Here is a 17,294-nt window from a genome sequence, read left to right as displayed (position 1 = left end):
ATACGGTGAAATGCTATGCAGAGCATGCCAACAATTTTCATAGAGAACACACAGTCTAGAACCAGGCATCTAGAAGAATTCTTGTTTCGGCACACTGTACCGCATTCACAGGTACGTTAAAACATTTAGTGCTGCGACACAGAATGCAAACGATACAGCCTGTCCAAGGAAATAGTGCAAACTGCACATGCCAGCACTTGGCATCAACATGAAAGGCATGCCTATATCTTCCACCTACATGAGTGCATTAATTTTAAAATGTCTTATACATCTAGTACCTTTTAAAACTGCGTCATACAAAAGGTATCTTTACAATTATCTTTATTTCGCCATCAATAATTAAATATGCACTCTAAATAAGATATAAGATTACAGCACAACCTCACTGATATATGTCTTCTCAGTTATAACATCGCTGATGCCCAACCCACATGAACTTGACAACAGGTTCCGCATATTTGCATGATGCATTTTCCTGGCCAGCAGGTTCTGTTTCTGTGCCCCCAACAACCCCTTGGGGGAAAAAAAGAACGCATTGAAGGGGTTCTACTGCATAACTATGTGCCTGACATGTTTGCAACAATTTTTTCAATTACACCAAACCAACTATAATGTGGCCTGCTTCATAGCTACTACAACACCCTTCACCCAACATTGTTTGGTTGCAGAGAAAATACATGCTCTTCACATGACTGCCCTTCCTTCAAAAACCAAAGGCTTGCCCTCCACACTACCCTAAACAAGGCCTTTCTTTAAGAGCAAGATTTTGGGACCACGCACATCGCAGTAGCAGGAAGGCACAGGAGCGCTCCTCTGCTTTTGATGTCAACCAGACTGAGTGACCATCTATGAGACGGTACTGAACATTCCAGTCTGTCTGCATCTATACAAGTCCTATGGTTAATAGGGAGGTTTAGATATACAGTATTGTAGCCAAATGCCTTTTTGAAGCAAAGCTTTCTTTGCCTCCTTTTTGTCTCTTTCTTCGACTTTCCCACTGCTGCTGCTGCTGAATATGAGGGTGACATTCAAAGTAATGTCGTCATTGCGCTGTTGTCCTACTATTGTCATCCCCATTAGCTCCTGGCCCAATTTTTAATGATTGGCTGGTGCCAGACAGTGAAACAAACACGGAATATACAGTGGACTCTCTTAAAACAGAACATCAAGGGACCAGGGGAATTGGTTCCGTTTATCAGGAGTTACATTTACTAAAAGACAAAGCTGAATACAATTGGCTAATACAAAACCAAACAACCATGAGGATGGTGTTCCGCTTAAGAGGCAGTTCGTTGTCATACATTATCATCACTCCATCGTCGTCATACCACCATTGCCACACCAGCACCATCATCCCACGGTCAGCACGCCATCATCATGACACCATCGTCACTCCAGCATCGTCATCCCAACATTGTCATGCAGTCATCACACCAATGTTATCATACGACCTTGGCCACAGCAGTCTTGTCATCTGATGAATGCCGTCATCATCACACCATGGTGGCCACTACAGTGACATCCCCTCATGCTCGTCAAACAGTCATAATCACTCCGTTGTCATACCGTGGTCATCACGCCTTCATCATCATTTCATCGTCGCCATACCATCATCTTCATGCTATTGCAGTCATTCCTTCGTCGTCATTCATGTCATGTGCATCATCGAGGGCAACATGTTTATGCCCAGCAAGGCAGTTCCCAATGGAAACGTCCATCTGAGTCATGTGGTCTCAACTTTCCAGCACCACTGCTCACAACAAACACCAAAGAAAGCTTCGCTTAAAGCGATTCCCAGAGCGCATTGAATACACAGATCATATTTTTTTTTGTAGCCAAAGCCCCACGACTTGTTTGCATTTTGTGCTCCTTTAGTGTTATTTTGTATACTTTTTTGCACTCTTTTTTATGCCCAGCAGTTCGCCGCCCTTAACTTCGGGTTCACAAAATCTAAAGCTCACTAATGTCTGTCTCCCCTTTCTCCATCACCCAGTACAGCGTAGCCAATCAGGCTTGGTCCTGGTCCATCATCTCTTGTCTTTCCTTTATTCTTCTCCTAAACTGCTAAAATAATATTTGCAGACATGGCCCAGGCACTCTAGTAAAGCAGAAGCAGCCAGTTCACAAACCTGAGCCAGCAGACACCATGCTGTCAACCAAGTTGAAGTGAGGGCTCAGCAGAACTGTGTCGATGTTGCTGGACAACGGGTCGTTGTCCTTGACACCAGCTGAGCCCTCCTCCTCTGACACACCGGCGCCTGAGTGCTCGTTCAGGGTAACATCGTCGAGCCCTACAATGAAACATTCACAAAGCAACAAACATTAACAAAGCAACAACGTATGCCATCACATAACGTGGCCATCATCCAGTAACCTCCCAAAAAGTGATGAAAAGGAATTGGTGCACAGTAAAGTAAAATACATCAGCATGGCAGTCAGACATCATGCAGAAGCGCCCATTTTGAACAGCGTGAAAGCTTTTTAAATATTGGAGAGGTCAAACGTGTGCAGTCCTATACAGTGGAACCTCGTTCATACGTTTTTCACCGGACCGAGAAGAAATAACGTAACAGACAGGAAAACACAACAGCGAGAAAAGCTCCGATAATGAATAAAAACAGGGCAGCTTTGGCTTGAAACAATTTATTTTCGCAAAGTGAGCTTAGAACTAACAAAAGTCAAATGTGGAGGATTGCAATTTCTTTCACTCACTAGAAAGCACCACACATTTCTCAATAGCCTGAATGGCCCGCATTGCTGTCAGCGTCGCTTTGAGGTGCGGCATACCTGCAGAGGAGCTCCAGAGCCGCGACGGCTTCTTTGAAGCTTGGATCTGCCAACTTCCCGGAATTTTGTGGCTCATCATCATCATCGCATTCAGCGGCTTCCCTCGTGACCGAGTTCGCAACGATCTCGGCAATGCTTTGGCACTCTGATGTAACAACGGCAGCAACCATGGCGACATAGCCGTTGTATGCGATAGTGTGGCCTTAAAATTATCGACTGCTTCCAAGTTCACACTTGCTACTTCTTCTCTTACCATCTCATAAGCGATGCCGTGCTTCTTCCGAAAATGGTCAATCCAGCCATTTGACGCTGCGAAGTCAGAGATGCCCGGTCTGTCGGCTATCTCCATCGTCTTCTCACGTAAAATGCTGCCGTCGAAGTTAACACCAGCAGCGCAAGCTTGATTAAGCCAGGTAAGAAGAGCCTCGTCCAGGTTCCCGTACTTGGCGCCACAAGCCAGCTTAGCTTTTGGGCTGAAGAGTGCAGCGTTCCCGTCTACCAATCGCAGTTGGCCCATGATGCGAGCAACCCGAACAACCAAACCACCCGCAACCACCACTCAAAACCATTATTATGCAAAGAGTGCAAACAACTTTGGTTATCTGCTGTCGCTACTCTGCAGCAACACCGTAACGTGATCGCCTAGCACCTGGATAGGGTTGTCGCTACGCTCAATATGCTGACTCTCACTCTACGTAAGTGGCGCCTACATAGACGACGATCATGGTACCAGGTAAGCTACAACGTAACAGCGACGATTTTAATACGCAAGGTTCTATGCAAGCTGCGCCAGGACTGGGCAAAAATGACATAGTAGCCGGAAAAACACAGCACCAAGGAACGTAAAAGCAGGGTTCTACTGTATAAGCTTTTGCATGCAGTGACTTTCTTTCTTCTAATAAAAAAAGAAAAGGAAAAGGAAAATTTTCTCACCAGATCCTTGTTTAGAGAGATCATCGCCCTCATTCATGAGCATGTCCATCAGTTCGTCGTCTTGAGGGAGGTCATGAGGCAAGATGTCCTTCAGCCCCAAGTCCTCATCGTCACTTCCAGTCTTGAAGGAGGAATGAAATGAGAAATCAATACTGTCAAAGTCATGGTACAGCCTAAGCACATATGGGACCAGCCTTTGCAAGAACTATCTTTAACGATTTATATTTGTTTTCACACAGTCATGTGCTGTTTTCACTTGCATTTGACACTCAGTACAGGGAAATATAGGAAAGAACACAAATCTAAAGAAAATACGGGTTACGATATAGGGCCCCCAGTTTTGATCAGATGCAGTTAGGCACGTGCTCTGGCCAGTTCTCACCTTGATGGGAGTACAGGTACCGTCGTCATGGAGAGCAGGGCTCTCTCCCTTGCTCCCACCAGTGGTATGAGGAGCAGGAGAGGGTGCGCCACTGTCCGACGGAACACAAGCATCATCCGATTTCTCCTGCGATGTCTCCAGGACAACAATGGAGTTATCCTCAGAGCGCCCTAGAGTAGAATCCTCATCATCCTCACTTGGCATGTCAGGAGTTGGTTCTGTCCGGCTTGTGATAAGCAGCTCGTGGCCAAAGAACGCCTCCTACGTGAAACGGAGAGAACAAATTGTAGGTGTGTGCTTCATACAGCCAAGGAACCCGCAATTTGTAATGCCAAGCCTGCAGAGATAAATGTAAGCCCCAAATGACCTTTCTTGCTATACCAAACCTCACCACACCAAACCTCTGCTCAGCGTATTCAGGAAGTTTTGTCTCCCAACCTAGCATGTAACACAGTACAACCTTTCTGTAACATGTTATATGCGGGATTGCTACGAAAAGGGTTCCACTGATCTTTAGTGTCCCTTTAATACTTTCCTGTCCGCACCTATTCCCATGGATAGCCTGCTATCAATGGTTCCAAATTCTTATTTTGCCGCTTTCTGAGTGCTATCAGACAGCTAGCAACATTTAATGGGTTATTTAGGAATTACTTATTCAGTTTCGCTTTTCGGTTTGTTTTTCTTCAACTGCACACGAATGTTTGAAGTGCCTCAAGAGAAGGGGCGTGGTCGGCGTGATAAGCACTCGAAGTTTCCAAAATGACTTTCAATTCAATTCTATTTCATTTTTCTTGGGATGTACAAACGAAAATTGGAGGACGCCCGAACAAAAAGTGAAACTTTTTTCACTTGACGAGGGTTCAGGCCCCCTTTACAAGCCACATAGCATGGTGGTTCTTTTCTGGTATCGCATGCCGCTCCATGCATAGAAGTGTCTAATTTCTACCAATGCTAATGCATCTGCACAAGAGTTTTTGGACTCTGAAAGCAGCCTCACGCAGAAGACAAGTTCGATTTGTGAGATTTCAGAACAGTTTCGCTTTCTTTACCAAACCGCTTCAAAGCTCCCGCACGCTGATATAAAGATATCCTGCCTGCTCTGAAAGTCATCATCCTTATCTGCAGGGTGTTAACAACCTCCAGTCGGGATCATTTGTTGGGTGGCCACACAGGGAGTCGAGTGTTGCGTGAGAAGACGGCCAGAAGTCCACTTCGACTTAGCATCAGGATTACAAAAACGGCGCCGAATAAAACTTTTGTAATCATGCTTAAGGGGGGAGGCTACACTTGAAATACAACTTTTTTATTTGTGGACAGATCTCAACGAAATTTTCACACATTGTGTATTTTAATATGCAGATTCTGAAAATATAATTAATTTTGCCATAGGATAAGTAGTTTCTGATATACTCCAAATGCATTGTATAAGCTGAGTCCTTTGTTTGGAGGAAAATTAGCTTCTAAACAGAAAACCCTAACACAGTAATTTGAGTATAAAGACTATCTAGGATGTTCAGGGAGTGCCATAAGGTATTATTCAATGTTCTAGGCTAATCTGAGCAAGAGTTAGAGCTCATCAAAGTTGTGAGAAAAAAATGCCATCTTGACATGTCAAGCATGTGACCCATTTCAAAAACTTTTTGAGAAGAGTGCTGCTTTGAAAAGGTGCATATTGCTTACTGCATACATTTATCTTTCTGGCAAAAAAAAAAATTATGTTGATAGCTGAAATAGGACAGAAGCTATTTTACCTCCAAAATTGGAAGTCTCTCGGAATTGTTGTTTTGAGAAATCAAGGAAAAACGTTCTGCAACATCTTTATTGAGAACATACTAATAAAATCTCAAGGAAATTCACTAGGGGCATAATCTGGATACATCCTATCTTTTTGCCGCTTTTTGGCCAGCTTCCTTGCGCTCAAAGAGGCTTCTCACTTCTTGCTGGAGTTAGCACTTCGAAGGTCCGGCGCTCCGGACGTTTTCCGGCGCTCGCTGCGCGCTCGCTACTTCAGTCGTGAAGGAAACGGTGCCTGCACGATCTGTGCCAACACGCGTGGCGTGGGCGGACGAAGTGTTGACGCTAGACGCGCCAGTTTGCAGCTCGGAACTCGATCCGGTAGAATGTCCAGGCAGACCAGCAACCGGCAACTCCGCGAGTATGGCAGGCCTAGCCGCCTTCCGTCGCGCATTGCACAGCCGCTTGACGCGTAGTAGCGTTGAGACGACAATCTTTTCCAGCCATCCGGGCAGCGAAATGAGCATCTTATCAAACGTCGCGAAGCAAGCGGCTAAACAAACGTAGACAGCGGCGCGATGAAACCAGAGATAAACAAACGTAGCGAGACGCGAGAGCGGTCGAGCGCGCGCCGACGAGCACCGGACCAATAGGAGCGAGGCGCGCGGGGGTGTGCGCGCTTTGGCCAATCGGCGGCACGGACGCATCCTCCAGAAATGACACGATAGCGTCGGTTTCCCTTCACCGACGCCATTTTGAACTGGTGCAAAATGCGCACAAAGAAAACAGCTTCAAAACAAGCGCAAGATGGCGGCCATCGGCCACCGCGTTCGCAAATGGTGACGGCGCGAAGTTTGAACATTTTTGACCAAATTTTGCTGATTTCGCGTTCACCCAGGCCCCTTTCCCGATTAAATTTAGCTTCTAGATTTCGCGGAGGGATTCTTGAATGTATAAACGTAGCGAAAATGCACTTTTCCGAAAATCGACTTTTTTGTGATTTTTTGCCGTTTCAAGACCCGCGTCCCCCCTTAAGCAACTAGCCCACCAACACATGCTCAGTTAGCATCAGGGCTAGTCACTAGGGTTAGCGTTTTCTTTTATACCTAAAGAAATTATTTTGCACATAAAGATGATAATTGTTGAAATATTGCACAGGTCCTTAGCATTGAAAATGTATATTCTCAAACTTTTTAAGGCTTTTCTGTGCAAAGCAACAATAACGTTTTTAATTAAGCAACTTTTTTCTTTTTTTTTCTACAAGATATTTGTTCAGATATCTTTATTTCTCAAATTCTTTTTAATAAGCATGCTGTTTGGAACTAGTACCATTGAAAAGAAAATTTCTTCCTCTTCAATTTTGCACTATGTACTTGTATCAAGCATGCTGTGTGAAATTATTTACTAGAATACCCAAAAAAACTGCTACTTTTCTCGCGGGCAGGAAAGTATAAATCAATGAATCAGCACAGAGATGATCCCTCGTGCAATGTTCAAAGAACTGTCCCCAAAGAGGAACTGCAGGGCCAGGCATCAAGGGCAGCAAACAAAGTTCACCTGAAGGTATGAGGGAAAGCTATCTTCCAAAGGGTTTTTCTTCTTCACTCGCCGCCGACGCTTGGGCTTCTCTGCCGTTGTGCCTGTTGCTTCAGCTGCTGGCTCAGGGGCTGGGGCGGCCACGTCTCCAGAGAGCGCAGCGAGCGCTGCCTCTGAACTTGTCTCCCCAGCTGCGCACAGAATGGGCACATTTCAGTCACAGAACACAGCACCACCAGTGGCAATGTCTTTTATATCTGAATGCATGGCGCAATGACTCTAATGGGCCCTCATGGGAACACAGGAATAGTACATTCAAACTTCGCTATTATGAACAGTGTGAAAAATCGCAAATTAATTTGACATAGCCAGAGTTTCTTAGGCATGATTAGGTCGGAAAACTGTTTACAACCAGGGTGACTTTGTCACGTACATCAAGAGCTGTGCAAGAGATCAATCAGCGGGAACAAAACAAATATTAAAGTGCAGATTCTGCAGTTTGACATCTCAAAGCAATACATGGGCTACGAGGAACCATACAATGCGGGGCTCTAGGTTAATTTAGATCCCCTGGGGTCCTTTAGTGCACTCCTCAAGCGAAGTATGTGATCGCTTTTGCTTTCTACCTCCATTGAAACGTGGCCATCGTGACCCCATGCTCAGCAGCAAAATATGACAGCTGCAGAGCCACTATGGCAGGTAGGAATATAGCTGTTCTCATTATCATTATTGGTAAGCTTCACAGAGTAAGATTGCAGTTACCTCCAGCCAAAGGCAACGTCACATCCTGTTCCTTGGCGGAGACGCTCCGACTTCTGGCTTTTGCGACAAATCCTCCGATTCCTAACAGAGATGAACAAACAAGCAGCAACAATTAGGAGAGAAGACATGGCAGGAGAGGCCTAGTGGGTTCACAAGTGGGTAATACCACAACAATCACCTGCCTAACTCATGCAACAGATAAATGCAACATCTCAGAAACAACATGGTAAGCCAAAAAATTAGCTCATCATCCCTCTGTAGGAGCTATTTATCATTTCCTTGACCTGGAACATGTGAAGAGACATTACTAGGTGTCTGTGTGTTCCCCTTTGTTTCTTTCTCCCCCCCCCCTCGCACTCAAAGGTAGCCACATGTTCCAGAGAGCCACTCAGCTGTTACACCCAATGCTAGCAAATGCTATGGCAACATCGTGTAAACATCACCATTATCATCTCTACATTGTTTCTTCTCTTGTAAATTTATAACCACCCTGTCCTACATCGACCAAACCACCCAATGACCATATATTTTGTAATCTTTTCATTCCCTCAAATCTTCTGCAAACTTCAACATTTTTTCCCTTCCCATGGCACCTATTTCCTTGTTACAAAAAGAACAACGGTTATCTATTACACGCATTATAAAGAGTGCCCAGTACCCCTCCTTCTGTTTAACGTAAAGTGCAACATCACCTACCCCTGTTTCATTTCTAATCTATCATGAATTAAGTGATTACAACTTTCCATAGCTCGCTGCATGGTCTTTAGCTTCTTTTCTTTTCTTTTTCAAGTTTATTGGTCTACAAGCTTGAACCAAGATAAGAAAAGTTACTTTACAACTATAAACAACCCACTCGCTATATTTGCAACGCCCATGGCGACAACCTCACCAGGCAGTCTCAGCCGATGCCACTTGGCTGTACAGTCCGCATCAAAAGTTTACAGAGCGCAGGCTTCACAAAGATATGAATTTGTGTTCTATTAAGGGGACATTGCTCTTTGGAGCCGAAAATTGGGCCAAATATCTTTTCGTGTTCGTTTGCTCCAGGTTGGTACACAGCATTTACTTTTAGCTTGATTGTACCCCTCTACCATCCTTAATTGAGTTAACCTTTGATTCAATCACCATAAACATGTCCCAAAATGTGTTATCTTCTTTCTCAAAACAGTATTTCTGGGGGTGTCTTATTGCATTATTTCTATTTTTGTCAGAAAGATGGAAAGGTAGACAATTAGAGAGTGCAATAGGCTTATAATATGAAAAAATATTAACACAGAAACTTTCAAAAGTAATAGTTTTGTCCTAGGTGTTCATATGAGTTCGTACTTTAAAAAGTTTGAGATGCTGTAACTTTGGCCCAAATCAGTCTAGAACATTCCTTCTTGTAGCAATGCAGTCTGATAATTCAACATCAATTTAATATGCCAGTCTCCTTCATAACAACCAGCATTTCGGAGAGAGCTCACTTCCAAACAAGACCACAAAAAAAAAAAAAACAATATTTCAAGAACTACTTGTTACACAGAAACATAAATTGCATATTTATCATAAGCATCTCAAAATACATAAGCAATGCAAGTTTGATCAAAATGCACCCATAAATTTTTTAAAATGTTCTCTTAAGTGGAGTGTATCCCCTTGACCCTTTAGCTCCCATTGATAAGTGTAGTCGTCATGAAATTTTGTACCAACATAACCAATGACGACTATAGTGATCATATGTAAACCTAGACTACACTTGTCCAATTGCATCTAGTTACGATTCCTGACACTAGATGGCCACACTTGTCCAGGTTGTGCCATTTGTGTCTCGCGTTTCATTATATTGCCACCACTGACACCCCCCGCATAGAGCATGGCTGCCTCCTTGAAGCGAAGCAATGAAAGCGTGTGCAAAAGAAATTATTTTGACGACTCCTCAGTACACCATAGCTATGTAGAGTTTTGCTCGGAAACGGAAAGTGATGTGTTCTCATCTGAGCAGCCTGATGGATTCTATGGATATTCTATGGATTGCCCGGAGGATCTTGCGGCTGCTCGTGAATCTACCACACAAAGACGGCCTGATAATTGCTTTACGAGCTGCGTAAAAGTAGCCACTACTCACGTGCATGTTTTTTGCAACGCTTACGTTATTTTTTCTTCGTATTCCCACTACTCACGTGCATGTTTTTTGCAACGCTTACGTTATTTTTTCTTCGTATTCTATTTTTCATGGTGTATCGAGCCCTGCAAAATGCTTTTAAGCAAGATACCAAGGCCATGCAGTGAAGCCTTCTTCAACCTATCTTTTTATGCAATCTGTGAAATAAAGGGACTGAAATAATGGTGCCATTTGACTTAGAAAAAAAAAAACTCTACAAACTGAGCACAAAAAAAAATTCTGGTAAATTTGGTACAATTTTCTTCTTTTGCAGCAGGGAAAAGGTTAAGCGCGTCTCTTCTAAATTAATAAAACACCACGTAGGTCACACAAGCTACTGCCGAGTACAGCTCTCAATTCAAGGTTTGTGCCCTGGATTCGCGGCAATTTCGCAATTTCTGTGTCCCATAAACTTTTGAGGCCCACAGTACAGGCCAGTCGTGCCTTGAAGTGCCCCGAAAACCAAGTGTGCAGACGCACCAAGCTTTTGAAGTTTGCGCTGGCGCTTTTTCTTCAGCTCGCTCTCAGCATCTTGTTTGGCAACCTCTTCGGAAGTTAACTTTGTCTCCTCGTCTACCTCCATTTTAGGTTCTACATCAATGTCGGGTAGATCTGCAAGACAGAGAAAAATCAGAGATGTGCATTAGCATGTGACAACTCGCACTAGACAGTGATGCAATCATAAGTAACAGATTGTGCTCAAGGTCCTGAAAGTGCCAAAAATACATACAGTGCAGACAGCATTGTCAAACGCATTTGTCATTTTTGCCGGGAACGCTGAGTAGAAAATATGAAAACTCTTTGCTGGACTGCAATGCATTGTGCGACACACAAAATTTGTGTGGATTATAAATCCCAGCAGTACACAAAATTAATTTTCAACATGTTTGGAGTGGCACTTATTACACTAACACAGTACAACGAAGATTTGCAAGCACCAAGACCAATGGTCAAATATGAAGCTGCCTATTCACACAAACTTTGTTAATATTTCGTTAATTAGAAGTGCAGTTTTTTGTTCTCAGCAGTCAAGAAAACTCACTAGGTTCCTAGAACATTCCTCATGAGAAAATCCTTCCTGGTGAACGTTTCTGAATGAAATACTGCAAGAAAGCTGGGAAACACTTTAAAGGATTGACAACATGACTGTTTCAACTTATCTTCTTCTCTTCTTTTCTTTTTCTTTCTCTCTCTCTCTAAATGAAGGTCCTCGACCTCGCAACCATAGAAAAACACTGGCAATACTTGGAATTCCCTATTTACACAAATAGCTTTTCTACGAACCAGTTTCACTTTGTTTCCCAACAGGTACATGTGTCATGACGCAAAAGGTGGTCCTGTGCGAGCAGGAGATTGTGAAGTTTTGGCACTGAGTTCAGCTAATTCATTCGCCTTCTATGCTTCTACATCATTCTGCTCAATGAGTAGCAGCATAGCTTCACGTAAAGCAAACAAAGATGACGGACATGCGGTTTTCTCGTGCACACCAGTGACAAGTGCATGGCGAGATGCTTGTGGCGATCAGGTCCCAGCATTTCTTCTGGATTTCTCAAGCTGAGATGCTCCCATGGCAACCTTTCAGCATTTTTTAAAAGGCGCCTTTTGGGGCCACTAAAGCGATGCCCCTCGGCGGAGCTCGTACGTCACGTGCCACCCGTGACCCCAGTGCCATTCTCGAACGCCGACAGCCGCGGCTTGTTAACAACATGCGATTGGAACACGCGGGAAGCAGAGTTAAACGAATCAACACTATCAGAAGCAGGACGGAGAAAGGTGGTGGGGAGGAGAACTGGCCTCCCTGCCGTTACACTTTTCTCAGAACAGCTACGCCATCCCCCATTTTCATTTCTTTTTTCATACAACACGGTTATAACAATTGTCGGTTACAACAATGGAATTTTTGTGGCACTTGAACATTGTTATAAGCTGGTTCGACTGTATCTGGGTTCTACTGTGCTACAAACATTTCATAACCGGTCTCCCTTCAAGGAATTGCACCTTTGCTGCCGTCTTCAGAGTCCTCTGTCGAGAGCCTGCTTCTGAATCCGAACAGGCCAGCCGATAGGGAAGACTGCGGCGGCGTTGTCGTGCTGCCCTGCGGAGCCGCAGGTTGGCCCCCCGAGGGTTGGCGCGGCCGTCGCACTCGCTGCCGCTTGGGCTGCTCGATGGTCAGAGCTTTGATCTGCTGCATGCCCGACTCCGACAGGTACACGCCGTCCATGTAGAACTGCGGCACCGTCGGCTTCTGCTTCACGGGCATTGGGGGTGGCTCTGTAATGAAATCGCATCCAGCCGGCACTTCAAGCTCATGCACACTGGGAAACAGGTTCTGGGCGTGCCTTTCAGGAGGAAAAACACAAAGGGTGACAGGCACTGGTGCTTCAGGAAAAGGCTGATAGGCTTTTCCTTGTTGGGCCGATAAAAGCTTTCTTAAACATCTTGCTGCTAACTTCAAAATAGCAGGTTGATTAATGGGAGAAAAAGTGAAGGACAAAGTTCTATTAAATTTTGCGTGGAAACCCCAGTTCCGGTAAGTCAGTGTGATGTCACAGATTTTCAAATATTTCACATGGCTCAGTAAAAGTTTTTGAAACCTTCGAACTTCAGTCTTTGGCTTCTTTAGAATGCAATGTACAGTTAAACGTCGATATAACGAAGTCGGTAAAATTGGCCATTTTTCTTCATTATACTGAAATTTCGTTGCATTGAAATTTCGCTTTATGCAAATAAATGCAGTCGCAAATGGATGTTTCTAACATAGAAGGGGCCAAAAAATTTTTCGAATTATCGAATTATCGGAAAAAGTAACTTTGAATTAGAAAAACTTTATTTTGTTTAATCTGAGAGTCGGCGACGAAGGATATGGTTTTATGCCATGTCGACAATATCCTCACATTGGGGCCGCGCATTGCAAGATTTGAGAGGTGCGTTCGCAAGCAGCCACTTGTAAATCAATCATTCGACTATCTGTGTCCATGGAAGTCTCCATTTATTGTCTCGGTATTAATTTGTGGCAGCAGTGAAATTTCACTATATTGAAACCATGTATAAACACACTTTATTATAGTGAGGTTCTAAATACATGGTGTTCTATGGACAACAGGTTATAAAAAGTTATATACTTTGCTATATTGATAATTTTGTTATATTGAAGTTCATTATATCGAGGTTTAATTGTAGTTCTCGTTAGTCTTTACTGATAAAAAAATAGTCCCAAGCTGGTGCTGTCAAACACATGACGACACAACGAGTTGGTGCTTGAAATTGAAGGCCCGTCGCCCACTTCCGAATTTTCTCTGGCTTACTACACCTTTTTTCGTGGTAAGGGTAGCTTTTCTGGCATTGTAGAACAGTAAGTTACTAATACAGCGGAACTTTTTCCTCATAAGTGTTTTCTTCTTTCTTTCTTACATTTTTCTTAAGCCTATCATTTTACCCCCCCCTTTCGACCGCTTACTGCACGGCTCGTTAGCTTCCTTTCAAGTTCCTTTGTTAGTCACCAGATTTCGGGCCCATAAATTGGTAATGGAAGGATACAGCAATTGTGTAACTGCTTTCTTGCCGCAACATTGCAGCACTAGTTTTTTAAGAGAGCAGTTCACTGACCCAGTTCTTTCACTGGCTTCACAGGTGGTGCCGGTGGTGGTGAAGGTGGAGGAGTCTCTGGTTTTGGAGGAGGCGGTGGCGGTGATGGTGACATGGCAGCTGCCAAAGAAGAAAACACACACACAGGCCATTAACAGATCTTTTTCCTGACTCACTAGTGTCGTTCTTTGCATTGCACGTTTACCCAACTAATAGTGGCACCATTCAGCAATCAAAAGAAGACAAAGCGTGATGTGCAAATTCTTGCATTTGGCTCTTTAGTTCTTTGTCATGTTCAGTTCCTCACACACATCAGAAGTGCTTTTGGGAGCAAAAGAGTGCTTCAAACAGGGACGAGGAACAAGACACAAAGGGTTACGCTGTAGCCCCACTTTTAGCGCTGTTTGCTCCCAACACATACCAATTAGCTCACCTAGTCGTGTTATTGAAATCAGAAGTTTACAAGCACTGACTGGACAAACAGCCTGTTTTACATTCTTTTACTATGGGAGTCACTACTACTCCATGTTATTAAACACACAAAGCATGCAAATATACACTAACTGAATGCAAAGTTTACTACAGTACCATAAGGCTGCAAACTAATATTTTTATGTCACGAACTATGCTGCTTTTCAATTTCTCTAATCCTGCCAGAAGAAAATATTTACACGGCTCTTCAGCGAAGAAAGTGCAAAGACTAGCAAATGCCATCCTTCTTCCTCTGTACAGACAACTCCAGCCTCTTTGTCTCTTTTTTTTTTTCATTAAAAAATGTCAAACAGTAGGACATCTGATTACTGTTTTATTGGCACACATAATAATTTGAGACTAGGATAGCTGGGGCTTCCAGCTTTACGAAATATGAATTATTTGGTTTTGCTAAACATTTTCCAAAAATCTTAGTGAACCTTCAACACAGAAATATTCTGCTCTGCATGACCGACTGATCCACGTACCAGTGTGGTCCATCAGCAGATGAGGCGGCAGCTCGTCCTTGGGACGGCAGTAGGGGCAGTTGTAACCATACTCGGCACATTTCTCCGCATCTTCTTCTGTGGAAATTTGGTCACATAGACCATGCATCCAGCTGGTGGAAGAGGAACAAAAAAAAAAGGTATTTCAATTCAAAGGATTTCTATTACACTTACATATTGTAAAGCTTAAGGTAAGCCTTTTTGGATGCTTACATATTCATGTCAAACATTACCCCGAAGGCATTAAAACAACTTGATGAAAAAAAAAATTTGCATTCAAAAACTTCAAAGTCATGCTTATGGCTGTGGCTAATTATTTTATACCAATAGCTCCATGCTTTTCGACCAAAGCACTTAGTGCCTACCCAGCAAGCCTGACAGTATACTGGTTTTTTGGGAAAGCATGGCCATCACAAATTTAGACTTTTGACTTCTTGATGTGATAACAAAAAGCAGATATGAAATTACAAGAAATCCCACGCACACATATATACACTTTCATACACACACTCACGAAAATGCCAGGAATTTTAAGCCAGCACATTAAACTACATATTGCAACCACTTCTTTTTTTCAGTTAATTTCATGCTTTGTTATCATTCTCGCCATCATCACTGCTATTGCATTAATTGCATGGCAAAATTGATGATTTATTTTTTTTTTAATGTTCATTTCAAAGTTAGGCCTCTTGGAATCTCAATCCAACAATCACATTATTTTTAATATGTACCTGATTTGCACCACACTTAAAAGCATGAATTCTTAAAATAAAAATAAAAAGGTAATGAAAAGGCACGCCACTCCTTTGTACAGTCACTGACCGTTCACACTGGACGCATTGGATGACGAGGTCATTCTCCTGGTATTTGAGCAGGCACAGAGGGCACGAAGTCTGGCTGGCACAAGGACCACACTGGGTGTAGTTATTCTGCCATTGCGAGCCATAGCCTGGCTCGGTGGCTCCACATTGGATGCAAACCACGCACCTGGTGGAGAGACAAGGCTATTCTTGAGAATACTAAATGCGACCCGTTGATCTCATTCCGAAACCACCTACAACTGTGCTGTCTTAAAAATCATCCTTCTTATTTCACCATAAGCTGCAAGCTACAGCACTGAAACCCACCAAGGGGCCACATCAAAATGCATGTCTCCACAACTTTATTTACATGACGTAGCGCACATTATGACTGGTGCAGCAAACGGATCCAGAAATTAAAGCACTACAATATAAAAATTAAAATGTCAATTTTTTTTCCTTGAAAGCTGCATATATGCACTTGCATGGAAACGTTTTTACTGCAGCTGACACCTTCTTGCACCACCACTGGTTTTTGTTTCAAAACAGTGATTGGCCAGCAAGGACGGCACTTTTCCACTGCAGAGGTGTCATCAAGTAGTGACCCGGAAATGAAACTCTACACACTTTATGCACTACACAAAGCCGCAGCGCTCCTCAGAAGTTTTTACAATAAAGACTGAAAAGAAAAAGCATGGTGCATATCATTACAGCAACGCAACTCCAGCGACATGGAATACAGCCAAGTGTGCAACCTAACGTGGGGGCCGTACTCAGGTGGTTGATAGGCCAGCTCAAGAACAGGTTAGGTTATGTATTCAAAAGTTGAGCTAAAATTATTAAGTCAGTGTACTATCAAAATTCAGAAACCAAATGTTCACATATTCTTGGTTTACACATTCTGCCCCCAATCAGAATATTGTTTGTAAAAGTCCACGGCTCATGTAATACCACAATGAAGGGGCAGTTGACATATAAGAAAGAAAGAAAGAATGAAAGAAAGAAAGAAAGAATGTAGCCATGGCAGCCAGGATTCGACCTTGCGACCATGTACACAACAGCAAAACACCTCATCAAATGAGAAACCATGGTGGGTGGCCACAGTAAAGTTTCAAAGGACAGATGTTTTAGTAGATTAAAGCGTACTTTCAGTATTCCAGCATGGTACTATAGTTTGCACATAAAGTACCATGCCCGAGTCATCTCATTCAGGTATTTGTGCACAAACCCTTGCCGTGCCCGAGATAATCAGTGACCATGAAAGCACTGTTCTGGCCACAACATAGAAGCTGGTTAAACTACAATTTTAAGGCCGCTTCTATTTGTGTGCGACAGGTTGCATCTGTGTTGCTCGGATGGCACGCGTCACTCAAGTCCCAAAATGGCGAAGTGGCTCAAGAAGCCCATGCAGTTTATGTGAGAAATTCAAGAACTTGTACAAACGGTGATTTAGAGGATTCGAATCGCAACATAACCCGCATAAATTTTTTTTTTTATTAAAATACAAATTAACTCAATCAAAACACCAATTAGAAAAATCATTCATTTTTCTTAGAATATTAGGATAAAGAAAATTTGTCCAATGTTCCACAGCGTATTGCCGACAAGTATGATTTCAATGAAAAGTCTGCCAACGTGTTATTTTGATAGAAATT

The 17,294-nt window shown here is 43.2% G+C and overlaps 1 protein-coding gene across 9 annotated transcripts in view; it reads right to left on the bottom strand.

The window, feature by feature from the left end:
- The window catches only part of LOC139059125 (histone-lysine N-methyltransferase 2C-like), a 243,738-nt gene that overhangs the window by 166,417 nt on the left and 60,027 nt on the right, over positions 1-17,294 (bottom strand). For all 9 annotated transcript variants that reach the window (XM_070537047.1, XM_070537052.1, XM_070537053.1 and 6 more), the window contains 10 exons: positions 15,662-15,826; positions 14,822-14,952; positions 13,884-13,982; positions 12,276-12,548; positions 10,758-10,889; positions 8,135-8,215; positions 7,394-7,563; positions 4,103-4,363; positions 3,721-3,841; positions 2,130-2,291 (listed from right to left, as the gene is read on the bottom strand). In XM_070537047.1, coding sequence (XP_070393148.1) covers positions 2,130-2,291; positions 3,721-3,841; positions 4,103-4,363; positions 7,394-7,563; positions 8,135-8,215; positions 10,758-10,889; positions 12,276-12,548; positions 13,884-13,982; positions 14,822-14,952; positions 15,662-15,826 — 1,595 coding nt within the window. The remainder of the gene's footprint in view (positions 1-2,129; positions 2,292-3,720; positions 3,842-4,102; positions 4,364-7,393; positions 7,564-8,134; positions 8,216-10,757; positions 10,890-12,275; positions 12,549-13,883; positions 13,983-14,821; positions 14,953-15,661; positions 15,827-17,294) is intronic.

The sequence above is a fragment of the Dermacentor albipictus genome, chromosome 4 (assembly GCF_038994185.2).
Source record: "Dermacentor albipictus isolate Rhodes 1998 colony chromosome 4, USDA_Dalb.pri_finalv2, whole genome shotgun sequence".
NCBI classification, from domain to species: domain Eukaryota; kingdom Metazoa; phylum Arthropoda; class Arachnida; order Ixodida; family Ixodidae; genus Dermacentor; species Dermacentor albipictus.
Note: the sequence above shows the minus strand (reverse complement) of the source record. Positions and strands in the feature narration are given on the sequence as shown.